Raw genomic sequence first — 19593 nt, 5'->3', positions numbered from 1 at the left:
CTCCCACGGGGCGGGTGTCTGTCCAGTACAGATGTTTGTGTCTGTGACCGTGTGTCCCTCAGGGATGGGTCAGTCATTTCCTCGGTGCTGGTCTGAACTGCCGGACAGTCTCTCTGTTTTCTCCCCACCCGTTTTGCTTCCTGTTTTCTCCCCACCCTGCCTGTTCTGTCCTTATCAGCCAGTTTTCCATGGATTTGAAGCTATTTATGTGTTTAGGGAGATGAGCTTGGAAAACTAATGGAAATAGGAAGGGGGGAGGGCGTTGCTGGGCCCAGGTCTGGGAGCAGGGTGCTCCTTCAGCCTGAGGTGGCCCCCGTCCCACCACCGACTTCCAGAAACCAGTCTGCGGGGGCTCGGAGCCAGGACAGATGAAGCCTGCACAAGCTCCCACCCACGCCCATGTCCGGCAAATTAGACCCCTACACAGGCGGCCTCTGTTTCCAGTGACATCTCGGCAGCTGGAATGTGCCAGCCATAGCCATGGGGGTGGCGGGGGAGCGTCTTCATCATGGGCACAGATTTATTCTGGGCATCGACTGAAAGACTGCAGAGTTCTCGAAATTACGGCCTTGGGAAAGGGTGGGTGGTGGGAAAACAGCTTATTACTGATATCAGGAACTGATGTCAGGGCTAAGAATGCGCGCATGGAGGTACTCGGTCTGGAGGGGTTCCAGTTTTCTAATTGGGTCCTGCTTAGCTTCCAGTCCCAGTCCAAGCCCGAGTGTGCCCTCTCTTAGCTCCCCTGGTCACGGAGGAAGCAGGCCCCGCTGTCTGGGGCCTTTGTCCTAGCCAGTTCCTGAGTTCTAATGGTCCGCTGGTTTCTCAATCAAAGAATCTCAAATTTGGAAGAGAATCCGAGTGTCACGTCCTGCCCATAGAAGACTCTTCTCTATAGCATCCCTTATAAGTATCTGGCTTCTGTTTGGGATCTGCAGAGATCAGGAGCTTGTGGCCTTGTAAGGGGAAAACCAGCCTCTTTTGAGTATTTCCAGTGCTGGTTCTTAGTCCTGGAGAGCCAATCCAAAGCTGGAGAATTTTCCCGGTCTCTCGGCTGACTCTTGGTGGTTTGTGGGTCTGGTAAGTGAGCAATAGCCACAGATAATCTCCAAACCACTCCACCTATATGATTCAGCTACTCCTGCCTCTTCTCCAGCTGGTGTCAGTGTATCTCAATAGGAGATGGAAAATGAGGTGTGGAGGAAGGATACAGGAGAAGCTGGATAATCAGGTCCTGGATGATTGAGATAGAGCTCTGGATAGAGTGTTGGGCTTGGAGTTAGTGGAGGCCTAGATTCAGGCCTACTTACCTGTGACAGCTGTATGCAGGTGTATTTAAAGTTTTTTTTTTTTTACAACTTGGTCCCTTCCTACCTTTCTAGTTTTTTTAATACCAATTCTTTTATAGATGCTATAGTCGAGTCACCCTTAAATAGAAAATTTCCATCTCAAGTTCTGTGCCTTTGTATTCTTTGTCCCCCATGCCTAGAATGCTCTCTACCCTTCTGTCTCTACTTCGTAGCTTTCTTGACTTCCTTCAAGACTTAACTTAAATATTACTTTCTGTAGAAAGATGATTTTTCCAGTCTTCCCAACGTTAGTTCCCTTCCCTCCAAGATTATTACCTTTCTTGTATTCTTGAACATCTGTGTGTGTGTATACCTAGTTATTTACGTGTTGTCTCTTCTATTAGAAAGCAAGCCCATTGAGGGCAGGGTCTGCTTTCATTGTTTTTGTGTGTCTCCAGGGGTTAGCACAGTGACTGACATACAGCAAGTGCTTAATAAATGCTTGTTGAATGACTAGAGTCTAAGGGATTTCACCCTGGGCCTCACTGATTTACCTTCAGTTTTGGCCAGTTTGCTGGCCCCTCAAGGTACCTAGTCCTTGACCTCAAAGCTTTTCTCCTTTACAGATTTCTGGACCTCAATTGATCTCTAATTGTAATGTTCAGGCTAGCTCTGTGGAGGTCCTTCATACGGGCCTTGGTCTTTAGGTGGAGAAGTGATGAAGGCAGAGAACCACCACGAGGCTGGTCAAAAATAGAATGTGTCATTTCCAGTCCTTCTTAGCCCTTATATACCTGATTATAATTACATCATTACAGCATACTGATTATGTGCGAACTTAGAGAACCATTACATCACCATGCTAAGTGTATACGTGACCTAGAGAGTCTGGGGGAGATCCAGGAGGAGGGTGTATCTGTGTACACCACAAATCTTCCCCTCCTGTGGAGGGGCGCTTGGGTCTCATTCGTGGACGGTGTTTGTCCATCCTCACATAGCGGAACAGATGTTTGTGTCCGTGTCTCATTAATTCCACTGAGTTATTAACACCTTGTTTCAAGGATACTTCTCCAGATTTCCGGCTCTCTACATCTAATCACTGGTCCAGAACACTTGAGTTCCCTTGACCTTCTTGACCCTTGCACATGCTTGGATTCCATATTTTAAGATCTCTTATTCTATCCCTAATTACCTTTTTACTTTCTCTTGGCCAATGCCATAGCCACCACATAATCACGCTCAGTTCTAGAACCCTCTTCTTTTCCCCTTACTACATCCTCGCCATCTTTGAACAAGTCATCCACAAGGAAAAAGATCATTATCAGTTTAGAAACAATATGCCAGCAGGAAGCAATTAGAAGTGCAGGTATAAGATTTCTACCTAGCCAGTTGGCTCGATTTAGCCAGATTTCCTGGGTCCAGCTAAGCTCCATATCTTCTCTGAGCCTAGCTCATCCACTTTCTACAGGTATAACCAGCCATTTTGGCATCTGATACAATTATTGCCCAGAGTAAGCAGCATGAAATGATCCCTCAGTTTTGTAGTTCGTGATGTGAATATAATACAAGTAATTAAGACAAATTCATTGGTGTGGGGAGGAGAATTGTAACTCTAGTGGCTTAGGGGTTTGCATTTCAGAATTGAAAGGGATTTTGGAGATTAACTAGTCCAACCAACTGGATTTGTGCACTCATGCTCTTTCTATATCACCGGAGAGCTGCCAGCTCCCCTTTGTCCAGCACATTACTTTCTCTTGCTTGAGGAAGAGTGACAGAGAGGAGGAGAGAAAGAAGCTAGTCTTAAGGAGGGAGGGAAAGAAAAACCCTGGAGAGGGGATTCTCCAGGTTAAAGAAATGGACCTGGCAATGTTTCCTTCTGGGATGAAAGGAGAGATCTGTTGGAGTGCATGAGTGGAGTGCATATATCAAAATGTAGTACCCTTTAAATATCATGGGATGTGATAAATAGAATGAAGCGCTGAGAGCTCCTCTCTAGTAAGGCTTTAAGAAATGTTTTTGTACACATGAGTCCGTTTCCTCTTTGTTCAATCTCTTTAGGATGTGGACCTAGCAATAGTACTACTGCATCAAGAGTATGTATAGTGCAATAATTTTTTAAGCATAGTTCCAAATTTCTTTCTAGAATGCACTGGATAAGTTTATAGTTTCATTAATATATCTGCTTCCCCCAAACCATCTCAGTATTTGTCATTTTCCTTTTTTTCTTAACTTTGCCAATCTGATGGCCATATGAGGTCATATTTAGCGGTTTTTAAATTTTCATTTCCTTTATTAGTAGTAGATTAGAATGTTTTTTTCATATATTTCTTGATTGCTTTGATTTCTTCCTCCAAAAACTGTCTGTTCATTTCCTTTGATCATTTTTCAATTGAGGAATGACTGGTTAGATCCAGGTTGCCTTGGACCAACTTTATTCATCGATTTACAGTCCTAAATCATCTAGAAAGATTTTGGACTCTTTATGATCCCCCAGGAATAATATATTCTTATGCTCCAGGGGTATCCATGTACCACTACCACATAACTTTGCTAGGACTACATCAACATATATTTACTAAGTACCTACTGTGTGCTAGGTACTATGCTACGTGCTAGAAATAAAAAGACAGGAAAGAAACAGCACACCTCCCTCCCTCACCACCATCTTCTCCTCCCCCTCTCTCCATCTTCCTCTCCTGCCTCTTCTCTCCTCTTCCCAAGAAATTTCCATGCTGTTAGTTCCCTACTCTGTAAAAATGAGGAGATCATAGGATTTACAACTAAAAGGGACCATTCCAAAGCACCTTATGCAACAACTTATTTTACAGATATGGAGGTCTGGAGAATGCAAATAATTTGAAAATTTTGTATGACTTTAGGGTCTCCAGTTCCTTTATCTTCTATACCTAGATTTATGACCCAGTGATGTTATGATCGTCTTCATCTGTAGAGAGCCACAGACAGTGGGGGAACTCTTGGTGAGGTATAAGACCTTTCGGCGCAGAGGGAACCTGCTGACAGTGTCTGGTTCATCTCTTATCTCCCCTTGGGATGTCTCACCCTTCCTGAGAAGGCCTGGGGGGGGTGGGAGGAGGTGGGAGAGAAGGGGACCTGACCACCTGTGTTCTACTTGAAGCCGGGATACTTTCAATGAAGAGAGGCATTTACATGTCAATAGCAGGGTGACTATTTGCACAGTGTGCTGTGGTAATGTAATGGTACTATATGGCACATGCTCAGTGTGCTGTAGTGATGTAATCCTACTAAGGTATTTAAGGGCTGAGAGGACTTGAAATAAGCAGGCTCCATGTTTGACCATCCTCATGGGTCTCCAGCTTCATCGCTCCTCCACTAAGACCACGGACTCGGGCTGGTCCCGAGATCCGGAGGGTATACTTTGGCTCCCCAGCGTGGGGGCTCTAGAAAGCACACTACACTCATTCTTCTTCTTTGTGCTTATAAATGATTGAATTAATTCCTTCAAACTGTCAAATTCCCATGAGGTCACCCTATGGACAGGCATTGTGACGTGGTGGAAAGAGCATTGCATTTGAGTCTGAGCATCTCTGCTCAAATCCCCTCTAGGCCATATTCACTACTTGGATGATCCTGGGCAAGCCCCTTTCCCTTTTGAGAATTCTATTTTCTTATCTATAAAATGAGGGGGCTTAGTCCCTTTTGAATTTTGGATTTATGAATTTCATGATCTTTACTACGTTTTATCACTTCTTTGGGTCTCAATTTCCTCCAGTAGAATGAAACACTTGGACTAGAAGATGTCTTAGGTTCCTCCTTCCCATCTTTAAATCCTATTCACATCATGCTGATTCTATTTTTCCCTTTCTCATTAGAGATTTACCACGCAGGGTGCCTTGGACCAACTTTTTTCAGTGACTTACAATCCTAAATCATTCTCAGCCGATCAGGCAGCCTCCGCATCACTGCCGGGTTTTGCTTGCTCTGTCCACATTCCTATAGAATCACTTGACTGACTGAACGTCATTCCTTCCTTGGCCTAAATCAAGGAGGAGAGGAAGAAAATTATCATAGACTATTCAAAATGAGATCATCTACTTAAAGATCATCTCTTCCAACTGGGTGAGGAACTGAGACCTAGAGAGTGTAAGGAGCTTACCTTGATTCAACCTCACTAGGATGTGGATCAGCTGGGATTTGAACTCAGACCTTTCAGCTGCTTGTTCACTTCTCTTTTGTTGTACCATACCTGAAAGTAGTTCCTCCATAATAATAATTCAACAATTAATTTGCCCTCAAGGTTTATAGAAGATAATCCTTTCATTATAGTGGGGGTGGTAGGGATTTTTTTTAATGGATGATTCATTTAACCTCAGATTTAGAAAAGGTTATATAATATCTTCCAGTGATCCTTCTCCCCTACTGAAGCACTTCCCACTCCCAGGCCAGGTAGCATTTTATTTATTTATATAGAGTGTTTTTCCATATATTTATTGATTGCTTTGATTTCTTCCCCCCAAACTGCCTATTCGTTTCCTTTGACCATTTTTTACAAAGGGGAATGACTGGCTAGAGAGATTCTGCAGGAGTTGCTCATGAGAACGTACTGTTTCCTGTGACTGCGCCGAGGCCCTCTGCTCAGTCCTCCCCCCGTTGTAAGGACCGAGAAGGGCCCCGGGTCCATCATCTGCTTAGCTTAGTGATGAGTGACTCCTAAATTTTGACTACGCTCCGCTAGTTGTCGTGTATGCAGCCGTCTCCCGACTCGCTGATGAGCGTTGCCCGCCTGAGTGTTCGGTGTGCCTTCAGCTCCCCGTAGCAAAGAATGCTCTGCTATCAACACAAACCTAGGGAGCCCCTGGCCGGGCTGTCGTGTCTAGCTCCGAGTCTTGTGCACCTGGAAAGAGGAACCGCGGGCACTTCCCGAGCCTGTTTGCCCTGAGCCCCCCGCCCCCGCTGCGTTTCACCCTCGCTCACCCTCCTTTCCGCTCCAGGCTCCAGTGCGCCTGCCAGCACAACACCTGCGGGGGTGCCTGCGACCGCTGCTGCCCCGGCTTCCACCAGCTGCCCTGGAAACCAGCTACGATGGACAGTGCGAACGAGTGTCAGTGTGAGTGTCTCCGGGCCCTGCCGGCAGAGGGGCTGCCCGGGCACCTCCGGGGAAAGGGGCTTATAAATGGGGTACAGCCCTCAGGGGCTGTGCCCTCCCTCTGCAGGCGTGCTAGTGGCAGAACCAGGGGCCCTGGCCCCCTTCGGGCCGTCTGCCCCCTTTGTGCCGACCTGGAGCCAGGCCGTGGCCAGAGGCGTCCGCACCCTGCACCCCAACAGGGTGTCCTTAGGAGGTGGAGAGGGGCCCACGATGGGAAGGGCTGGCTGGCTGTGCGGGCCACAGGCGAGCCCTTCTTTCTGTCTGCAGCCTGTAACTGCCACGGGCACGCGCATGACTGCTACTATGACCCAGAGGTGGACCGGCACAGAGCTAGCAAGAACCGGGACAACGTCTACGAAGGGGGGGGTGTCTGCATCGACTGCCAGGTAAACTGATGCAAAAGCCTTCCAACCCAAGCAGTAATTCCCCTTCATAGACACATGGTCCTTACAAGTCCCAGGTTACAGAGGAGGAAACTGAGTCTAGTGAGGGCCTCTGACCTGCTGGTGGTCCACAACCAGTCAAAAGGATGCACGCACACTGTTGTTGGAGGCCTTTCTCTCAGAGCCGCCTTGCGGAGCTGGAAGGGTTAGAACCAAGACTTGAAGGCAGGTTCTGGTGCCAAGGACGGGGCTCTCTCTGCCGTGCCGCATGGGGGGCCGGCAGGAGCAGGGAAGCATTCTCGGACTGAGAATGAGGTAGCCGGGGCTGCGGGCTGGGGGGCGAGGCCTCCTCCTCTGGTTGTGTCCAGAAGCGGGGTCCGGCTGCAGCAGAGGCTCCGGGCACCTTCCCATTCCCCCCTTCCCCGGCTCTAGCACCATACCACCGGCATCAACTGTGAGCGCTGCGTCCCCGGGTACTATCGGTCTCCCGAGCACCCCCTCGACTCCCCCTACGTCTGCTACCGTGAGTAGGCGCCGGCCTGGCGGCGGGGGTCCCCGGGTGTTCTCTGAAGCTCCGAGGCGGGCGGGCGTGGGCGCTCCTCGGGCCGAGGGGGGCACGGCGCTAGAACGGAGCGCTCCGGAGGGCCCGGCCTCTCAGCCGTCCGCCCCCTGCCCCAGGCTGCGACTGCGAGTCAGACTTCACGGACGGGACGTGCGAGGACCTGACCGGCCGCTGTTACTGCAGACCCAATTACACAGGGGAGCGGTGTGACGCCTGCGCCAAGGGGTTCACGGACTTCCCCCACTGCTACCGTGAGTGCCCGGCCCGGGGCGGGGGGGGGGGGGGGCAGCCGTCCTCCCCTCCGAGAAGGGAACAGAAGTCTGGGGCTGCTGCGTTCTCTCAACTGACAGTCTCGCGTGCATTTGGAGTTCCACCTGGAGCAGTGTGGGGGAGAGCTGGGAGGGCCTCCGCCATCGATTTCCGCTTTTCTATTTGATAGAGCAGCAGGAGGGGGGCCGGGAAGTGAGGGCACCGGTGGCACAGCCGCCTCCCGGCCCTCCGGCTATTTACGGAGCCAGGGCTCAGACAGGACACGCTCCCGGCCCAGCCTGCGGTGGATGGGAACATTGTGCTCCTGCGGGCGCCGGGGGTGGGAAGTGTCCGCCCCTTCTGGGTCCCCCTTCCTGCCCCCTCCCCTGTAGGGCCAGCTTTTGCTCACTTAGGCTTCCAGGGGACAGAGCGGCAATCCCACGTGCAGCTACTCCTCAAACCGCCAGGGACCGCCAGGGACTCAAACGGGGCTGGGGGAGGGGCCGGCGTGGAGTTGGAATAAAGCCCGGGGGCTTCCTGAGGGGGCTGGGTGCGAGTCGGACCCCCGGGAGCAGCACACTGCGGCTGCGCCCACTTGTTAGGGCAGCGCTGGCGCCGTGAGTGACGGGAGGCCAGTTCTAGCCGAGTGGTCCCAGAGGGACGAGGGCTGAGCCAGGGGCTGGGGCAGTGAGAGGGGCGCCAGAGCAGACCGGGACTGCGAGACAGACGCAGCTGGGGCGTCCGTGACGGGCGACGTCTCTTCCTTCCCTGGATCTCGTAGCCGTGCCCTCGTTCTCCCACAATGACACCGGGGAGCAGGTGCTTCCAGCCGGGCAGATCGTGAGTGAGTATCCGACGCTTGTGGTCCCGCCGCCCTTTCTTTTATGGGAGAGGAGCCCCACAAACCCACCTGGGGCCTGGAAAAGGCTCCCCTTCTGTCACCGAGGCTCCTGGTCCCGAAGGGGCTCACACCTGCCCAGCCTGTGGGCAAACCCAAGCCGCTGCCGGGGGTCTCCCAGCCCCCGCTACACCGCATGCGCCCCGACAGAGCAACCCTGGGGAGGCTGGCAGGGGCGGGGGCGGCCACACGCGAACACCCCCTGCCCTCCCCCCAGACTGTGACTGCAGCGCCGCCGGGACCCTGGGAAACGCCTGCCGCAAAGACCCGCGCGTCGGCCAGTGCGTGTGCAAGCCCAACTTCCAGGGCGCGCACTGCGAGCAGTGCGCCCCCGGCTTCTTCGGGCCGGGCTGCCTGCGTGAGTGCCCAGCCCGGGCCCGCCTCGCCCCCGGGAAAACGTGACCCTGGGGTCTTGGGGTCTCCCAGTCCGGTGCTCCCAGTGTCCCCGTGCCCCAGGGAACACGCAGGGGCGGGTCTGGGGTCCGGAGGGCCCCCTGCTCACCCAGGCTTCCTGCCCCTCCCCAGCCTGCCGGTGCTCCGGGCCTGGCCAGACCGGCAGCAGTTGTGACAACGAGACGGGACAGTGCGAGTGCCGCGCCGGCTTCAAAGGCCCCGCCTGCGACCGCTGTGCCCCTGGCTACTTCAGCTACCCACTCTGCCAACGTAGGTCGCCCCCCGGGCTCCCCGTGAGCGGCGCCCACTATCGCAGCCAGGCTCGCAGCGCCCGGGGCCTGTCACTGCCCCCATTTTACAGATTCCACACCCGAGGCCCGGGCCGCCGAGCGGCCTGCCAGAGGCCAGGGCTCGTGGTTCCAGCTCTAAGCTCTTCCCCTCGCACCTCCTAGTGACTGACACCTCAGCAGGCGCAGAGACGCATTTAACTAGCTCCAAGTCTCTGACGTCGCCGCGCCAAACATGGCCCCTCACACTTAAAGGGCTCCCTTTCCCACGCCGGGGGGGAAGTCGGGGCCCAGGACCCTTTCAGGCAGCGCCATCACCGGCCCCCCTGCCCTGTAGTGTGCGGCTGCAGCCCCGCGGGGACTCTGCCTGAGGCCTGTGACCAGTCTGGGAGCTGCTTCTGCCGCCCGGAGTTTGATGGGCCGCACTGTGACCGCTGCCGAGCCGGCTACCACTCCTACCCCCACTGCCAAGGTTAGCGGGGGCCGTGGGGGGGCTGTGGGGTCAGAGGGCAGGGGCCACGGGGGGCTGCGGGGTCAGAGGGCAAGGGGCCGGGAAGCAGGGGCTGAGGGTGCTGCAGGGGCCACCTCACCTGTGCTGGGAGAGAGAGGAGACCGTCTGGCCAGCGTGGCTGGCACGGTGAGCGCCAGGAAAGGGGATCGGAGAGGGCTGAAGGAAGTCAGAGGGGAGGCTGGGCCTCGAAGGATGGACGGTGCAAGGAGAATCAGAGGGACACGTACACATAGAGGGGAGGGGGGGAGACAAGCAGGTGTTCAAGCAGGAGAAAGCCAAGGCGCGCATACTGGGGGAGCACTGGGAGGAAGGAACAAGGGCCTTTATTGAGCGCCTCCTGCGTGCAAAGCCTGGCTCCTAGGCACAAGGAAGAACGGGTGGGGGCCAGACTAGGAGGGGCCTTGAGTGCCAGACCGGGGGGTTGGGGGTAAGAAGGGCCCTCCGCCAGCTCGTTTGGGCTCATCCTGGGCTTCCCTCTTCCCCAGTTTGCTCCTGTGACCCTCGCGGCTCCTTGGACCAGCTGTGCAGCGGGGCCGGAGCGTGTCACTGTCGGCCGGGCTACGCTGGGTCCGCTTGCCAGGAGTGTGCCCCCGGCCACTACGGGTTCCCCAGCTGTGTCGGTGAGTGGGTCTTCCCTCGCTCCTCCTCCCAGTACCCAGGGCCCTTGCTCCCAACCTCGGGGGGGGGCAGAATCCCCCCTTACTCTCATCTGTAAAATGGGAACATCCCCCGTCTGCCCTCCCCTGCCGGTCTCCCGGGGACTTACATAAGCAGACACAGAGCACGTGTGAGGGGCCTTGCACGGAGGGAGGGAGGCCGATCGTGTCCCCTTCGCCTGTAGCTTGTCAGTGCTCCGAAGCCGGGTCCCTTCACATCGCCTGCGACCCTGAGACGGGCCAGTGCAGCTGCCGGCCGCGAGTGACTGGTCTGCATTGTGACTCCTGTGTGCCGGGGACTTACGGGTTCCCCCGCTGTGAAGGTAGGCTGCCCCTCCCTCCGGGGCCAGAGGTAGCCCAGAGGTGCCGTTCTGTGTGCGTGTGTGTTGGGGGGATCATGTATTTGACCTGGGGAATGTAATACATTTTGCAAACGCGTGTGTCTGTGTGCTTGCTGTAGGGCTAAAAGAAAACGACATTCCCATTATCTGTGCATAGGTTGTGTGTCTCTGAGGGTGTTTGGTGGAGAGCTAACGCGAAGCGCACTGCCTGTGCGTGCACGTGGCCCTCCGTCCCTGACGGCCCGCTGAGACCTAGACCAGTGAGGTCAAATTCAGTGGGAGCAGGAGCCACCGCTCTGTCCGGGAGGATCCCTGCAAGCTGCATATTTAAAAGATATTTTAAGGGAAACATCATTTTATTACTTTCAAAATGAATTAAGCGAAGGCTTGCCCTGCAGGGCCGGTCCCTTAGGTTGTACACCTGCTAATGAAGGAGAGTCATGCATTTTTGGAGGCAGGACCAGAAGGGCCTCTGCCCAGTCCCTCTGTCATCTTGACCAGACAACAGGACATACGCTTTGTTGGAAGGTTAAACCTACCACAAAGCTAGATCTGGGCCGTAGCCACTTCCCTACAGGCTGCCTATCGACTTAGTTTTACACTGAATGTTATTTATGTTTTGTTGTGTTTATTTTGTAAAATATTTCCCAATTGTATTTTAACCCATTTTGGGTTGCATTTGGGAAGGTTGGTTTGACTCCTCAGGTCTAGACGGCCCATTTTGCACCGTGGGGCTCTGTTGTCATTTGGGATTCTAGAACGGGGATAGGAACCATTGTGTGACCCGAGCTCCTGACCTGTGCCTCAGAGACCATTCTCCCTTTGTTTGCTCCCAACAGTTGGCTCCTGCGACCCAGCCGGTCAGGTCTCGGTCAGCTCCTCGCCCTCTGAGGTAAGTTTGCAGGAGTTCTGACTCAGGGTAGGCGTTTGTGTGTCGGGGGCGGGGTGAGGAGAGCCCAGGCTGGCTATTGGGAGACCTTGATCGCAAAGCCTGTTTATGCTCCTGCTCTCTGTATCCCCAGCCCGGCGTCTTTCTCGGACCTCGGTTTGCCAGTTCTGGTAACAGAGAACAGGAGTACTTTCTCCTCCCCGGTGTCCTTGCGTTCTGAATTAGACTTTGAGAGTGCTATAACCGAGAGTCATGTCTCAGAGCCAGCCTCTAGGACCTACGCATTTCATTATCTGCACATGAATTTTCCAAAGTGTTAGTACCAGAATAGTTTTTCCTCTTCCTATCCCATTTTCCTTCCCCCTCCTTGTTTGATTTTGGTTCAGGAAATGAAAACTCGAATAATTTACCACAACATAACTAGAAAGATACAACATGTTGTCCAACCCCCAGGTTATCCAGTTTCAAACTAAATTGAAACTCAGCAGGATCACATCTCCGTACTCCCAATTATACGGATAATTGGAAGGAAATGGCGGCAGTATTTGTACTAGGTGGTTTTCAGTGAAACACACAGGTGCCCTTACTGCCTTCTCTTTCAAAAACACAGGGTTCCTGTGAGTGTCGGGCTCACGTGGAGGGTGCCAGGTGTGATAGGTGCAAGCCTCTCTACTGGAATCTGAGCCCAGCCAACCCCTATGGCTGCAGCAGTAAGTCGCGTACCTGCCAGGCGGGCGGGAGGGAGAGTGGGCTGCGCTCCAGAGTCTGGAACAGACGCACAGGGTTTCCCCCTCCTCTGTCAGTCCCTCTGCATCCGCCCTCTCCCCCTCCCCTCACGGTGACCACAGGGATCACTGGTGGTCAGGAGCTGCAGGTACGGTGCACCCTCGGGACATGCCAGTGTCAGAGCTGAAGCTGACTTAGGGATTGCCTAGTCTGACCCTCACTTTGGTAAAATTCCCGGCCCCCCTCCTTGACGTCATCCAGTTCCCTTTGGAGTACTTACAATAAAAGGAAGCTCATTAATTCCGAGGCTGCCGTGGAGTTTCCCTAGCACCCTTTCACTAGGCATTCCAATGACTTGTAGATCCCTTTTGGATCACTTTATTTGCTAGGAAGTTTTTCTTTATTTAGCCCAAGTATGACGTAGACCCCACTTACTGCCCTAGACTCTTTCTCTCCACGGCCTGGGATTGGCTCTGGCTCACCTCGCTCTACCTGTACCGTTCTGGCAGCTCTGAACGGTTCCTCAGGGCTGACGTGCAGCTACTACTATAACTCGTTAGTTCTAGGAAGTGACTCTTGAGGGGGCAGCTAGGTGGCGCAGTGGATAGAGCACCAGCCCTGAATTCAGGAGGACCCGAGTTCAAATCTGGTCTCAGACACTTAACGCTTCCTAGCTGTGTGACCCTGGGCAAGTCACTTAACCCCAGCCTCAGGGGGAAAAAAAAAAAAAGGAGGTGACTCTTGGTCAGTGACCCATCCCACTGACAGTATCTTATGGGCCTCCACCAGTACATTTCCCCTTAATGAATTAGCCACCAACACTCAGAATTAACCAAAACACTTACTAAAAACTCAGAGCAAGCACCTAATGATTACATAACATCCCTTCCTAAGACTTATTCGCACTCTCGCACCAAGGCACCCAGTCTCTGTGGAGAGAGTGGGAGCACAGCTAAAACTCCAGGGCTTTAAAGCACAAACAGGCTACACCAAGTGGCCAGGGCATCTCCCAACTGTGGGACTGTGGGCTTTGGACAGCCTCTTATGATCTTAGGGACTTTCTAAAAAGTTCTGCATTGAACAGATGCTTCTGTGGTTGAGCTGACCTGCCCCATGAGATGCCTGATTAACACCTTACTGGCATCATGTTTCAGCCAGGCTTTGAGCCACTAGAGTCTCACCTTGGAGGCTGAACCTCCAGCCCATCTGGACTGACTCCTCAATAGCAACCGAAATGTCCATGATTTCTACTCTCAAGCTGAGCACTTGGTGCAGTAGACCTTTACTCACTGGGGAAAATTCTGAAATCAGCAAAAAACTCTCCCCATCTCTGCTTCTTTATGGATTCTTTTCTACCTTCCAGAAGGAACAGGTGGCAGTACAGAAACAGGTTCTGTGTTTTCTTTGACTTTCTTAATGTCAAATTAAAATAGAGAACAGAGCATAGTCTCTCTTCCTTATTTTTCTTAGTAAATAGTAACAAAGAAAAGAGTATCTTCTTTCCCACTCTTTCTGTTCTCAGCAGCAGATGGCAGATAGGGTACACCAGTCTCTCATTGACCAGCCAGTTGTCCCAGCAACAAATGACGGGAGAGGGGGAATGTGGGGAGAGAGACACACACACACACACAGACCCACACTCGTCTTTCTTTACAACAGTTGTGAAATTTGTTCTTTGATTTCTCTCCCTCTATTACTTTACTCCTGACCTTTCTTGAGTCAGCAGCTAGATCCTCTCTATGAATGATCTCATTTAGTAACCATATTCTCATCTTGTCTATAAACAGGTAACTTGGACTTGTCCCACGATCATAGAACAGTCTTGATGTCCATATTTCCTAGTGACTATGAATTAGACTGTTTCCATTTGTTCCCATAATCTGCAGCTTGTATTATGCAAATCAACAGTTGCTGTCTCAGACTTCTGACTTGGATTTAAGTCATGTTCTTCCTAGAACCCTAAGACAGACTCTATTCCAGCAAATGAAATGTTAACACCTACTTAATTCAGTAGCTATATTTTCTTAGAAGCAATTGTCCCCCAGAGAAGAACCTGTTAAGAGACGGGTTTTTGTTTGTATGGAGCCTAAAGTTGCTTCTGCCCCTTTTATCTACTAGTCCTTTTTCTGCAGCCTAGAGTGAAACAGTAAATCCATTCCCTATTCCACATGACATGAGGCAGCTGGTGCTGTAGAAGCCTGAGGTCCAGTATGGCCTCTGACAAGCTAGCTATGTGACTTTGGGCATGTCAGCAATGGCTGTCTCAGTTTTTTCAGCTGTAAATTGGGGATAGTTATAGCACCTATCTCATATGGTTATTGTAAGGATTAAATGAGATAATATTTGTAAAGTTCTCAGCATGTAGTAGGTGCCTGGCACATAGTAGGTATTTAACAAATGCTCATTCCCATCTACCCCTGCCACTTCCAGTACTTTGAAGATGGGTAAATCTTCTTTCTTGAGGCTAAATTCCTTCTAATGCTCCTTATGTGGCAGTTTCCAAACCTCTCCTCTGGATGTTAAGGAGGAATGTCCTTTCCCTTTGAGAACACAGGGGAAGAATTTTAAGGGCAGAAGTAAGACCTGAGAGGTTTTGGGGTTGACTCCATCTTCTGCTCTTATTTTAGGAGTGAAATTCTTTCTTGTCTGCTCTTCCCCTCCAATATTTCAGGGCCACTAATCTCATTTTTATCAGTGGGACTGAGCTGGAATTAGGGCTGCAGGCTTCCCTAGCATGGTGCTGGGGTATTCCACATTTCTGCCCTATCCTCTCCTGGATGTGGCCTGGTTTATTCCCTCTACCCTCAGGCAATCCCTTTTCCAACAGGCTGTAGCTGTGACCCTCGAGGTACCATCAGTGGCGTGGCTGAATGTCAGCAGGTGAGTGTCTGGGGGCCGGAGTATGGGAGGTTTGTACAGAGATGCAAAAGGAAGGTGACATCCTCCCAAGAACAGCCCTGCCTGGTGGCTCTCGTGCCTCATTTCCCCTCTGGGCTTCTGTACACAGGGAAATGGACAGTGCTTCTGCAAACCCAACGTCTGTGGTCAGAAGTGTACCTCCTGCAAGGATGGCTACTTCAGACTGGACCAAGCAGATTACTTCGGTTGTAAGAGTGAGTATTCCTGAGGCCTAAGGTTTAGGGTTTTCGAGAGGAAACTTCAGGGAGATTAAAGACCTGTTCTGAGTTCTCAGACTGACCAAATATATGCCACAGAGCTCAGAATAGCCATGTTGCTGATTCCCTTGCCCTACAGGGCCAATACAATTATTGGTTACAGAGGGGCTATCTGGTCCGACTTCATTTTGTAGAAGATGAAACTGATACTCAGAGAGGGGGAGTTACTTCTTCAAGGTCACACAACAAATTAGTGGCAGAGCCAGGAACAGGACCCAAGTGCGGCGATTGCTGTTCCCTTGCTCTTTTCATGGTGCCATGACACTGGGCTTTCTCATCAGACAAGGAACGACTATTTGCTGACTATTCTTCTGTGCTGACGGAAGGAGAGACTCTCTTCAAACTTAGGGAACTCCCAGCCTAGATGGACAAATGAGATTCACACACCCAGCACAGTTAGAGAATATACAGGGATTCAGGGAGGAATTATTTTATTCAAATCATAAATGCCATTGGAAACTGGCCTGAGCCAGAATAAGAGGAAGACAAGGACTTAACTGGACCTTGAAGACTGCATATGATTTGAAGATGCAGAGAAGAAAGAGTTGGTTATAGTAGGAGAAGGGAACAAAAAGAAAACTGTGGCAGGGATCACGAAGAGATTGATCTGACTGGGGTGGAATGAGTAATAAAATTGGCAGTGGCGTGGTCGTCCATCTTGTAGTACCCCTTATCCCACCACCAGCTTTTTAATATCTGAAGAATATCTTCATGTGCTTCCTTCTTTTCCACAGCCTGTCAGTGTGACATTGGGGGAGCCCTGGCCCAGGGTTGTGAGCCAAGGATGGGGACCTGTCAGTGCCGGCCCAACACACAGGGGCCCACGTGCAACGAGTGAGTGCCAGGGCCAAACTGTGGGTATGGAGGCTGCAGGGCAGGAGCTATATACTTTCCATCCCTTCTTCTCATCCCTGAAAGCTCTGGCCTGTGTGAATCAAAAGTAGAGGGGTCAGAGGACTCAGGTGTAAGTCTGTTCTCTTACACTTCCTGACCTCCTCAATTTCCTTATCTGTAAATGAGCATGATAATTGCATCCTACCTTCCAGGATGGTTGTGTGAAAAGAATTATATAGACCAGTGGTCCTCAAACTTTTTAAATAGGGGCCAGTTCCCTGTCCCTCAGACTGTAGGAGGGCCAGACTATAGTAAAAACAAAAGCTCACACTCTGTCTCCGCCCCTCCACCCATTTGCCATAACCCTGCGGGCCGCATAAATATCCTCAGCGGGCAGCATCTGGCCCACAGGCCGTAGTTGAAGAACCCCTGGTATAGATCTTAAAGTGCTATATAAATGTGACATTGCTATAATTCTTCTCATTATTCCTGCAAAGTATTAAGTGCAAATGAAGTTCAGTCTTTTGGTCTTATTAGTGCCATTGTTTCCCCACTGTTAACCCACAAGCCCCAAACAGTCCTGACTATAGTGACCCAAGGGGAATCCATGGCTTTCCTTCCTGGGCAGCTATGGCTTAGGTGCCTGAGAGGCGAACCAGGCAGAACCTGTGCTCCCTGTCTTCCCCAGGCCTGCAAGAGACCATTACCTCCCAGACCTGCACCACATCAGGTTTGAGCTGGAGGAGGGTTCCACACCTGATGGCCGGCCCGTGCGCTTTGGCTACAACCCCTTGGAGTTTGAGAATTTCAGCTGGAGGGGCTATGCCCAGATGACTCCAGTTCAGGTAGGCGTTCTCTTCCCTCATTTCCCAGTCTTCTCCGTGGGCTTTGAGGGAGATGGGGGGGGAGGAGATACTTAAGGAGCCCCTACTCATTTTAGAGAAGCAAGACACACATGGGAAAAGAGGACCCTAAATGTCTGACTGTGTGTGGTCTGAGCTAAATAGGGGGTAGGCCTTTTGGGAAGATGGTGCCATGAGTTGGGATGGCTGTAGAAAGCTTTCCTGCAGGAGTGCGAAGCCTTGAGAAGGTTTGGCACGGTGCCCCAAGGGAAGGGAGTGGGTGGTTAAGTGTCTGAGAGGGGGTGAATGGGCTTGGGTGGAGCTCGGGCTGCGAGTTGGGGGAGCTGTGCAGGGAAGTGATGGGGGGACCTTGAGTGTCAGGAACAACAGCACTCTGCTGTCTGGGGACTGGAGGTGGCTGCATCCAGTGAGACCCCCACGTTCCTTCCTGCTTCTCTCTTTCCTCATAGCCCAAAGTAGTGGTGAAACTCAACGTGACCTCGCCTGACCTATTCCATCTTGTCTTTCGCTATGTCAACCGGGGGTCCACGAGTGTCAACGGGAAGGTCTCGGTCCTTGAAGAAGGGAAACTTAGCACTTGCAGCAACTGTAAGTTTTTTACAACTTAGGAATCGTTTACAGAGGAGGAAACTGAGATCTAGAGACATTGAATAGACCTACCACAGAGCCCCGCCAAAGCCTGTCCTTTCCCTCAGCCACACTGCCTAATCCCAACTCTCTGAACTGTTGTCTGCTTCACCCCCCCATCTCTGCCCCTACCTCCACATCTCTGCCCCTCCCCTCCGCATCTCTGCCCCCCCTCCTGCACCTCTGTTCCTCCCCCCATCTCTGCCCCTCCCCCCCATCTCTGCCTCTCCCTCTGCATTTCTGCCCCTCCCCTCCGCATCTCTGCCCCTCCCTCCTGCATCTCTGCCCCTCCCCTCCGCATCTCTGCCCCTCCCCTCTGCATCTCTGCCCCCCTCCTGCATCTCTGTTCCTCCCCATCTCTGCCCCTCCCTCCTGCATCTCTGCCCCTCCCCCATCTCTGCCCCTCCCCTCTGCATCTCTGCCCCTCCCCCCCATCTCTGCCCCTCCCTCTGCATCTCTGCCCCTCCCCCCCGCATCTCTGCCCCTCCCTCCTGCATCTCTGCCCCGCCCCTCCATCTCTGACCCTCCTCTTTGCTTTTTCTCACCCTCTTTTCTCTGTCCCTCCCCGCTCTCTCCCCTGGTCTCAGTGTCCCTCGCTAGCAGACTGGCTAAGCAGCGTGGCTGAGGGCGCTGCAGGCTGTATGTGTGACGCGCAGCCAGGAGGCCTTCCTGGGAGATGGATGGAGGGCTGGGAGGACCTCGCAGGTTGTAACTGTGCGCTGGCTGCTTCTAGGCACAGAGCAGACGCACCAGGTCGTATTTGCGCCCAGCACGGAGCCCCTGTTTCTTACTGTGCCCCAGAGCAGCTACGAGGAGCCCTTTGTCCTGAACCCCAGTGTCTGGTCCCTGGTAGTTGAGGCTGAAGGTGTCCTGCTGGTAAGGACCTTCCCCAGGGTGGGGAGAGGGGGCGCCCCTCTGACCCTCCTCACGGTGGCTTCTGTGTCCTCCCCAGGACTATGTGGTCTTGCTTCCCAGTGCGTACTACGAAGCCCCCATACTGCAGGTGAGGGTGACCGAGGCCTGCACCTACAGCCCCAAACCCGAGCAAGTCAGGAGCAAGTAAGGAGGAGGTTTATCTGGGCAAGCATTTCAAGAAGGGCTGTAGGTGTGCTCGCTGTGCGCCTGAGAGGCGGTGGGAGGCAGGCCGCGGTGGGGGGGGGGGACTTTGGGACCCACAGCAGGCTGAAGAGGCCTTCGGCCACCCCCCCAGGACGGCCCCTGGGGGGGGGCAGGGAGGGCTGCCAACGGGCCTGTTCCTCCTTCTTCCCCAGCTGCCTCTTGTACGCCTACCTCCCACTAGACGGCTTCCCCTTTGCCGGAGGGAGTGATGCCGTTTGCCGCCTGGACAACAGTCTCCCCAAGGCCTGCCAGACAGAGCAGATCAGTGACTCCCACCCACCCTTGGCCACCTGCTGGGGCAACGATGTGAGTGCCGGGTTCTCCCTCCCCCCCACAGTGAGAAGGGTGGGCCATGGGGGGAGGGGAGGCTCCGCCGTCTGCCACATCCAGCAGGCGAAGGGGAGGGGAGCCGCCTCTGCCGCTGCCCCTGCGGCGGGTGACCTCCCTTCCCTCTGGGAGGTGCCGCCTTGTGCCGCTGGGAGGCGCCCGAGGGTGAGGAAGATGGACGCTTTCATGCTTTTCCCAAGAGTCAGTGTTCTGGGGCCACTAGGGGGCGCAGTGGATAGAGTCCGGAAGTCAGGAGGAGCTGAGTTCTAATCTAGTCTCAGACACTTGGCACTTCCTGGCTGTGTGATGCTGGGCAAGTCACTTAACCTCAACCACCTCAA

At 52.9% G+C, this 19593-nt stretch overlaps 1 protein-coding gene and 1 long non-coding RNA gene across 2 annotated transcripts in view; one reads left to right on the top strand and one right to left on the bottom strand.

Annotated features, from left to right (window-relative positions):
- Positions 1–19593, top strand: part of LAMA5 (laminin subunit alpha 5) — a 114806-nt gene that overhangs the window by 58053 nt on the left and 37160 nt on the right. Inside the window, exons 7-26 of the mRNA XM_074288767.1 lie at positions 6257–6372; positions 6679–6797; positions 7227–7317; positions 7473–7607; positions 8387–8449; positions 8721–8861; positions 9029–9166; positions 9521–9655; positions 10180–10314; positions 10536–10673; positions 11531–11583; positions 12191–12290; positions 15134–15186; positions 15314–15419; positions 16217–16316; positions 17005–17161; positions 17629–17767; positions 18540–18682; positions 18759–18865; positions 19078–19231. Coding sequence (XP_074144868.1) covers positions 6257–6372; positions 6679–6797; positions 7227–7317; positions 7473–7607; positions 8387–8449; positions 8721–8861; positions 9029–9166; positions 9521–9655; positions 10180–10314; positions 10536–10673; positions 11531–11583; positions 12191–12290; positions 15134–15186; positions 15314–15419; positions 16217–16316; positions 17005–17161; positions 17629–17767; positions 18540–18682; positions 18759–18865; positions 19078–19231 — 2323 coding nt within the window. The remainder of the gene's footprint in view (positions 1–6256; positions 6373–6678; positions 6798–7226; positions 7318–7472; positions 7608–8386; positions 8450–8720; positions 8862–9028; positions 9167–9520; positions 9656–10179; positions 10315–10535; positions 10674–11530; positions 11584–12190; positions 12291–15133; positions 15187–15313; positions 15420–16216; positions 16317–17004; positions 17162–17628; positions 17768–18539; positions 18683–18758; positions 18866–19077; positions 19232–19593) is intronic.
- Positions 5708–6676, bottom strand: LOC141555694 (uncharacterized). Its single transcript, XR_012486295.1, has 2 exons — positions 6240–6676; positions 5708–6159 (listed from the first exon to the last, which is right to left on the bottom strand). It is a non-coding gene; the product is annotated as an uncharacterized LOC141555694 (long non-coding RNA).

This window comes from Sminthopsis crassicaudata, chromosome 2, assembly GCF_048593235.1.
Source record: "Sminthopsis crassicaudata isolate SCR6 chromosome 2, ASM4859323v1, whole genome shotgun sequence".
NCBI classification, from domain to species: Eukaryota; Metazoa; Chordata; class Mammalia; order Dasyuromorphia; family Dasyuridae; genus Sminthopsis; species Sminthopsis crassicaudata.
This window is presented reverse-complemented; position numbering and strand designations above follow the sequence as displayed.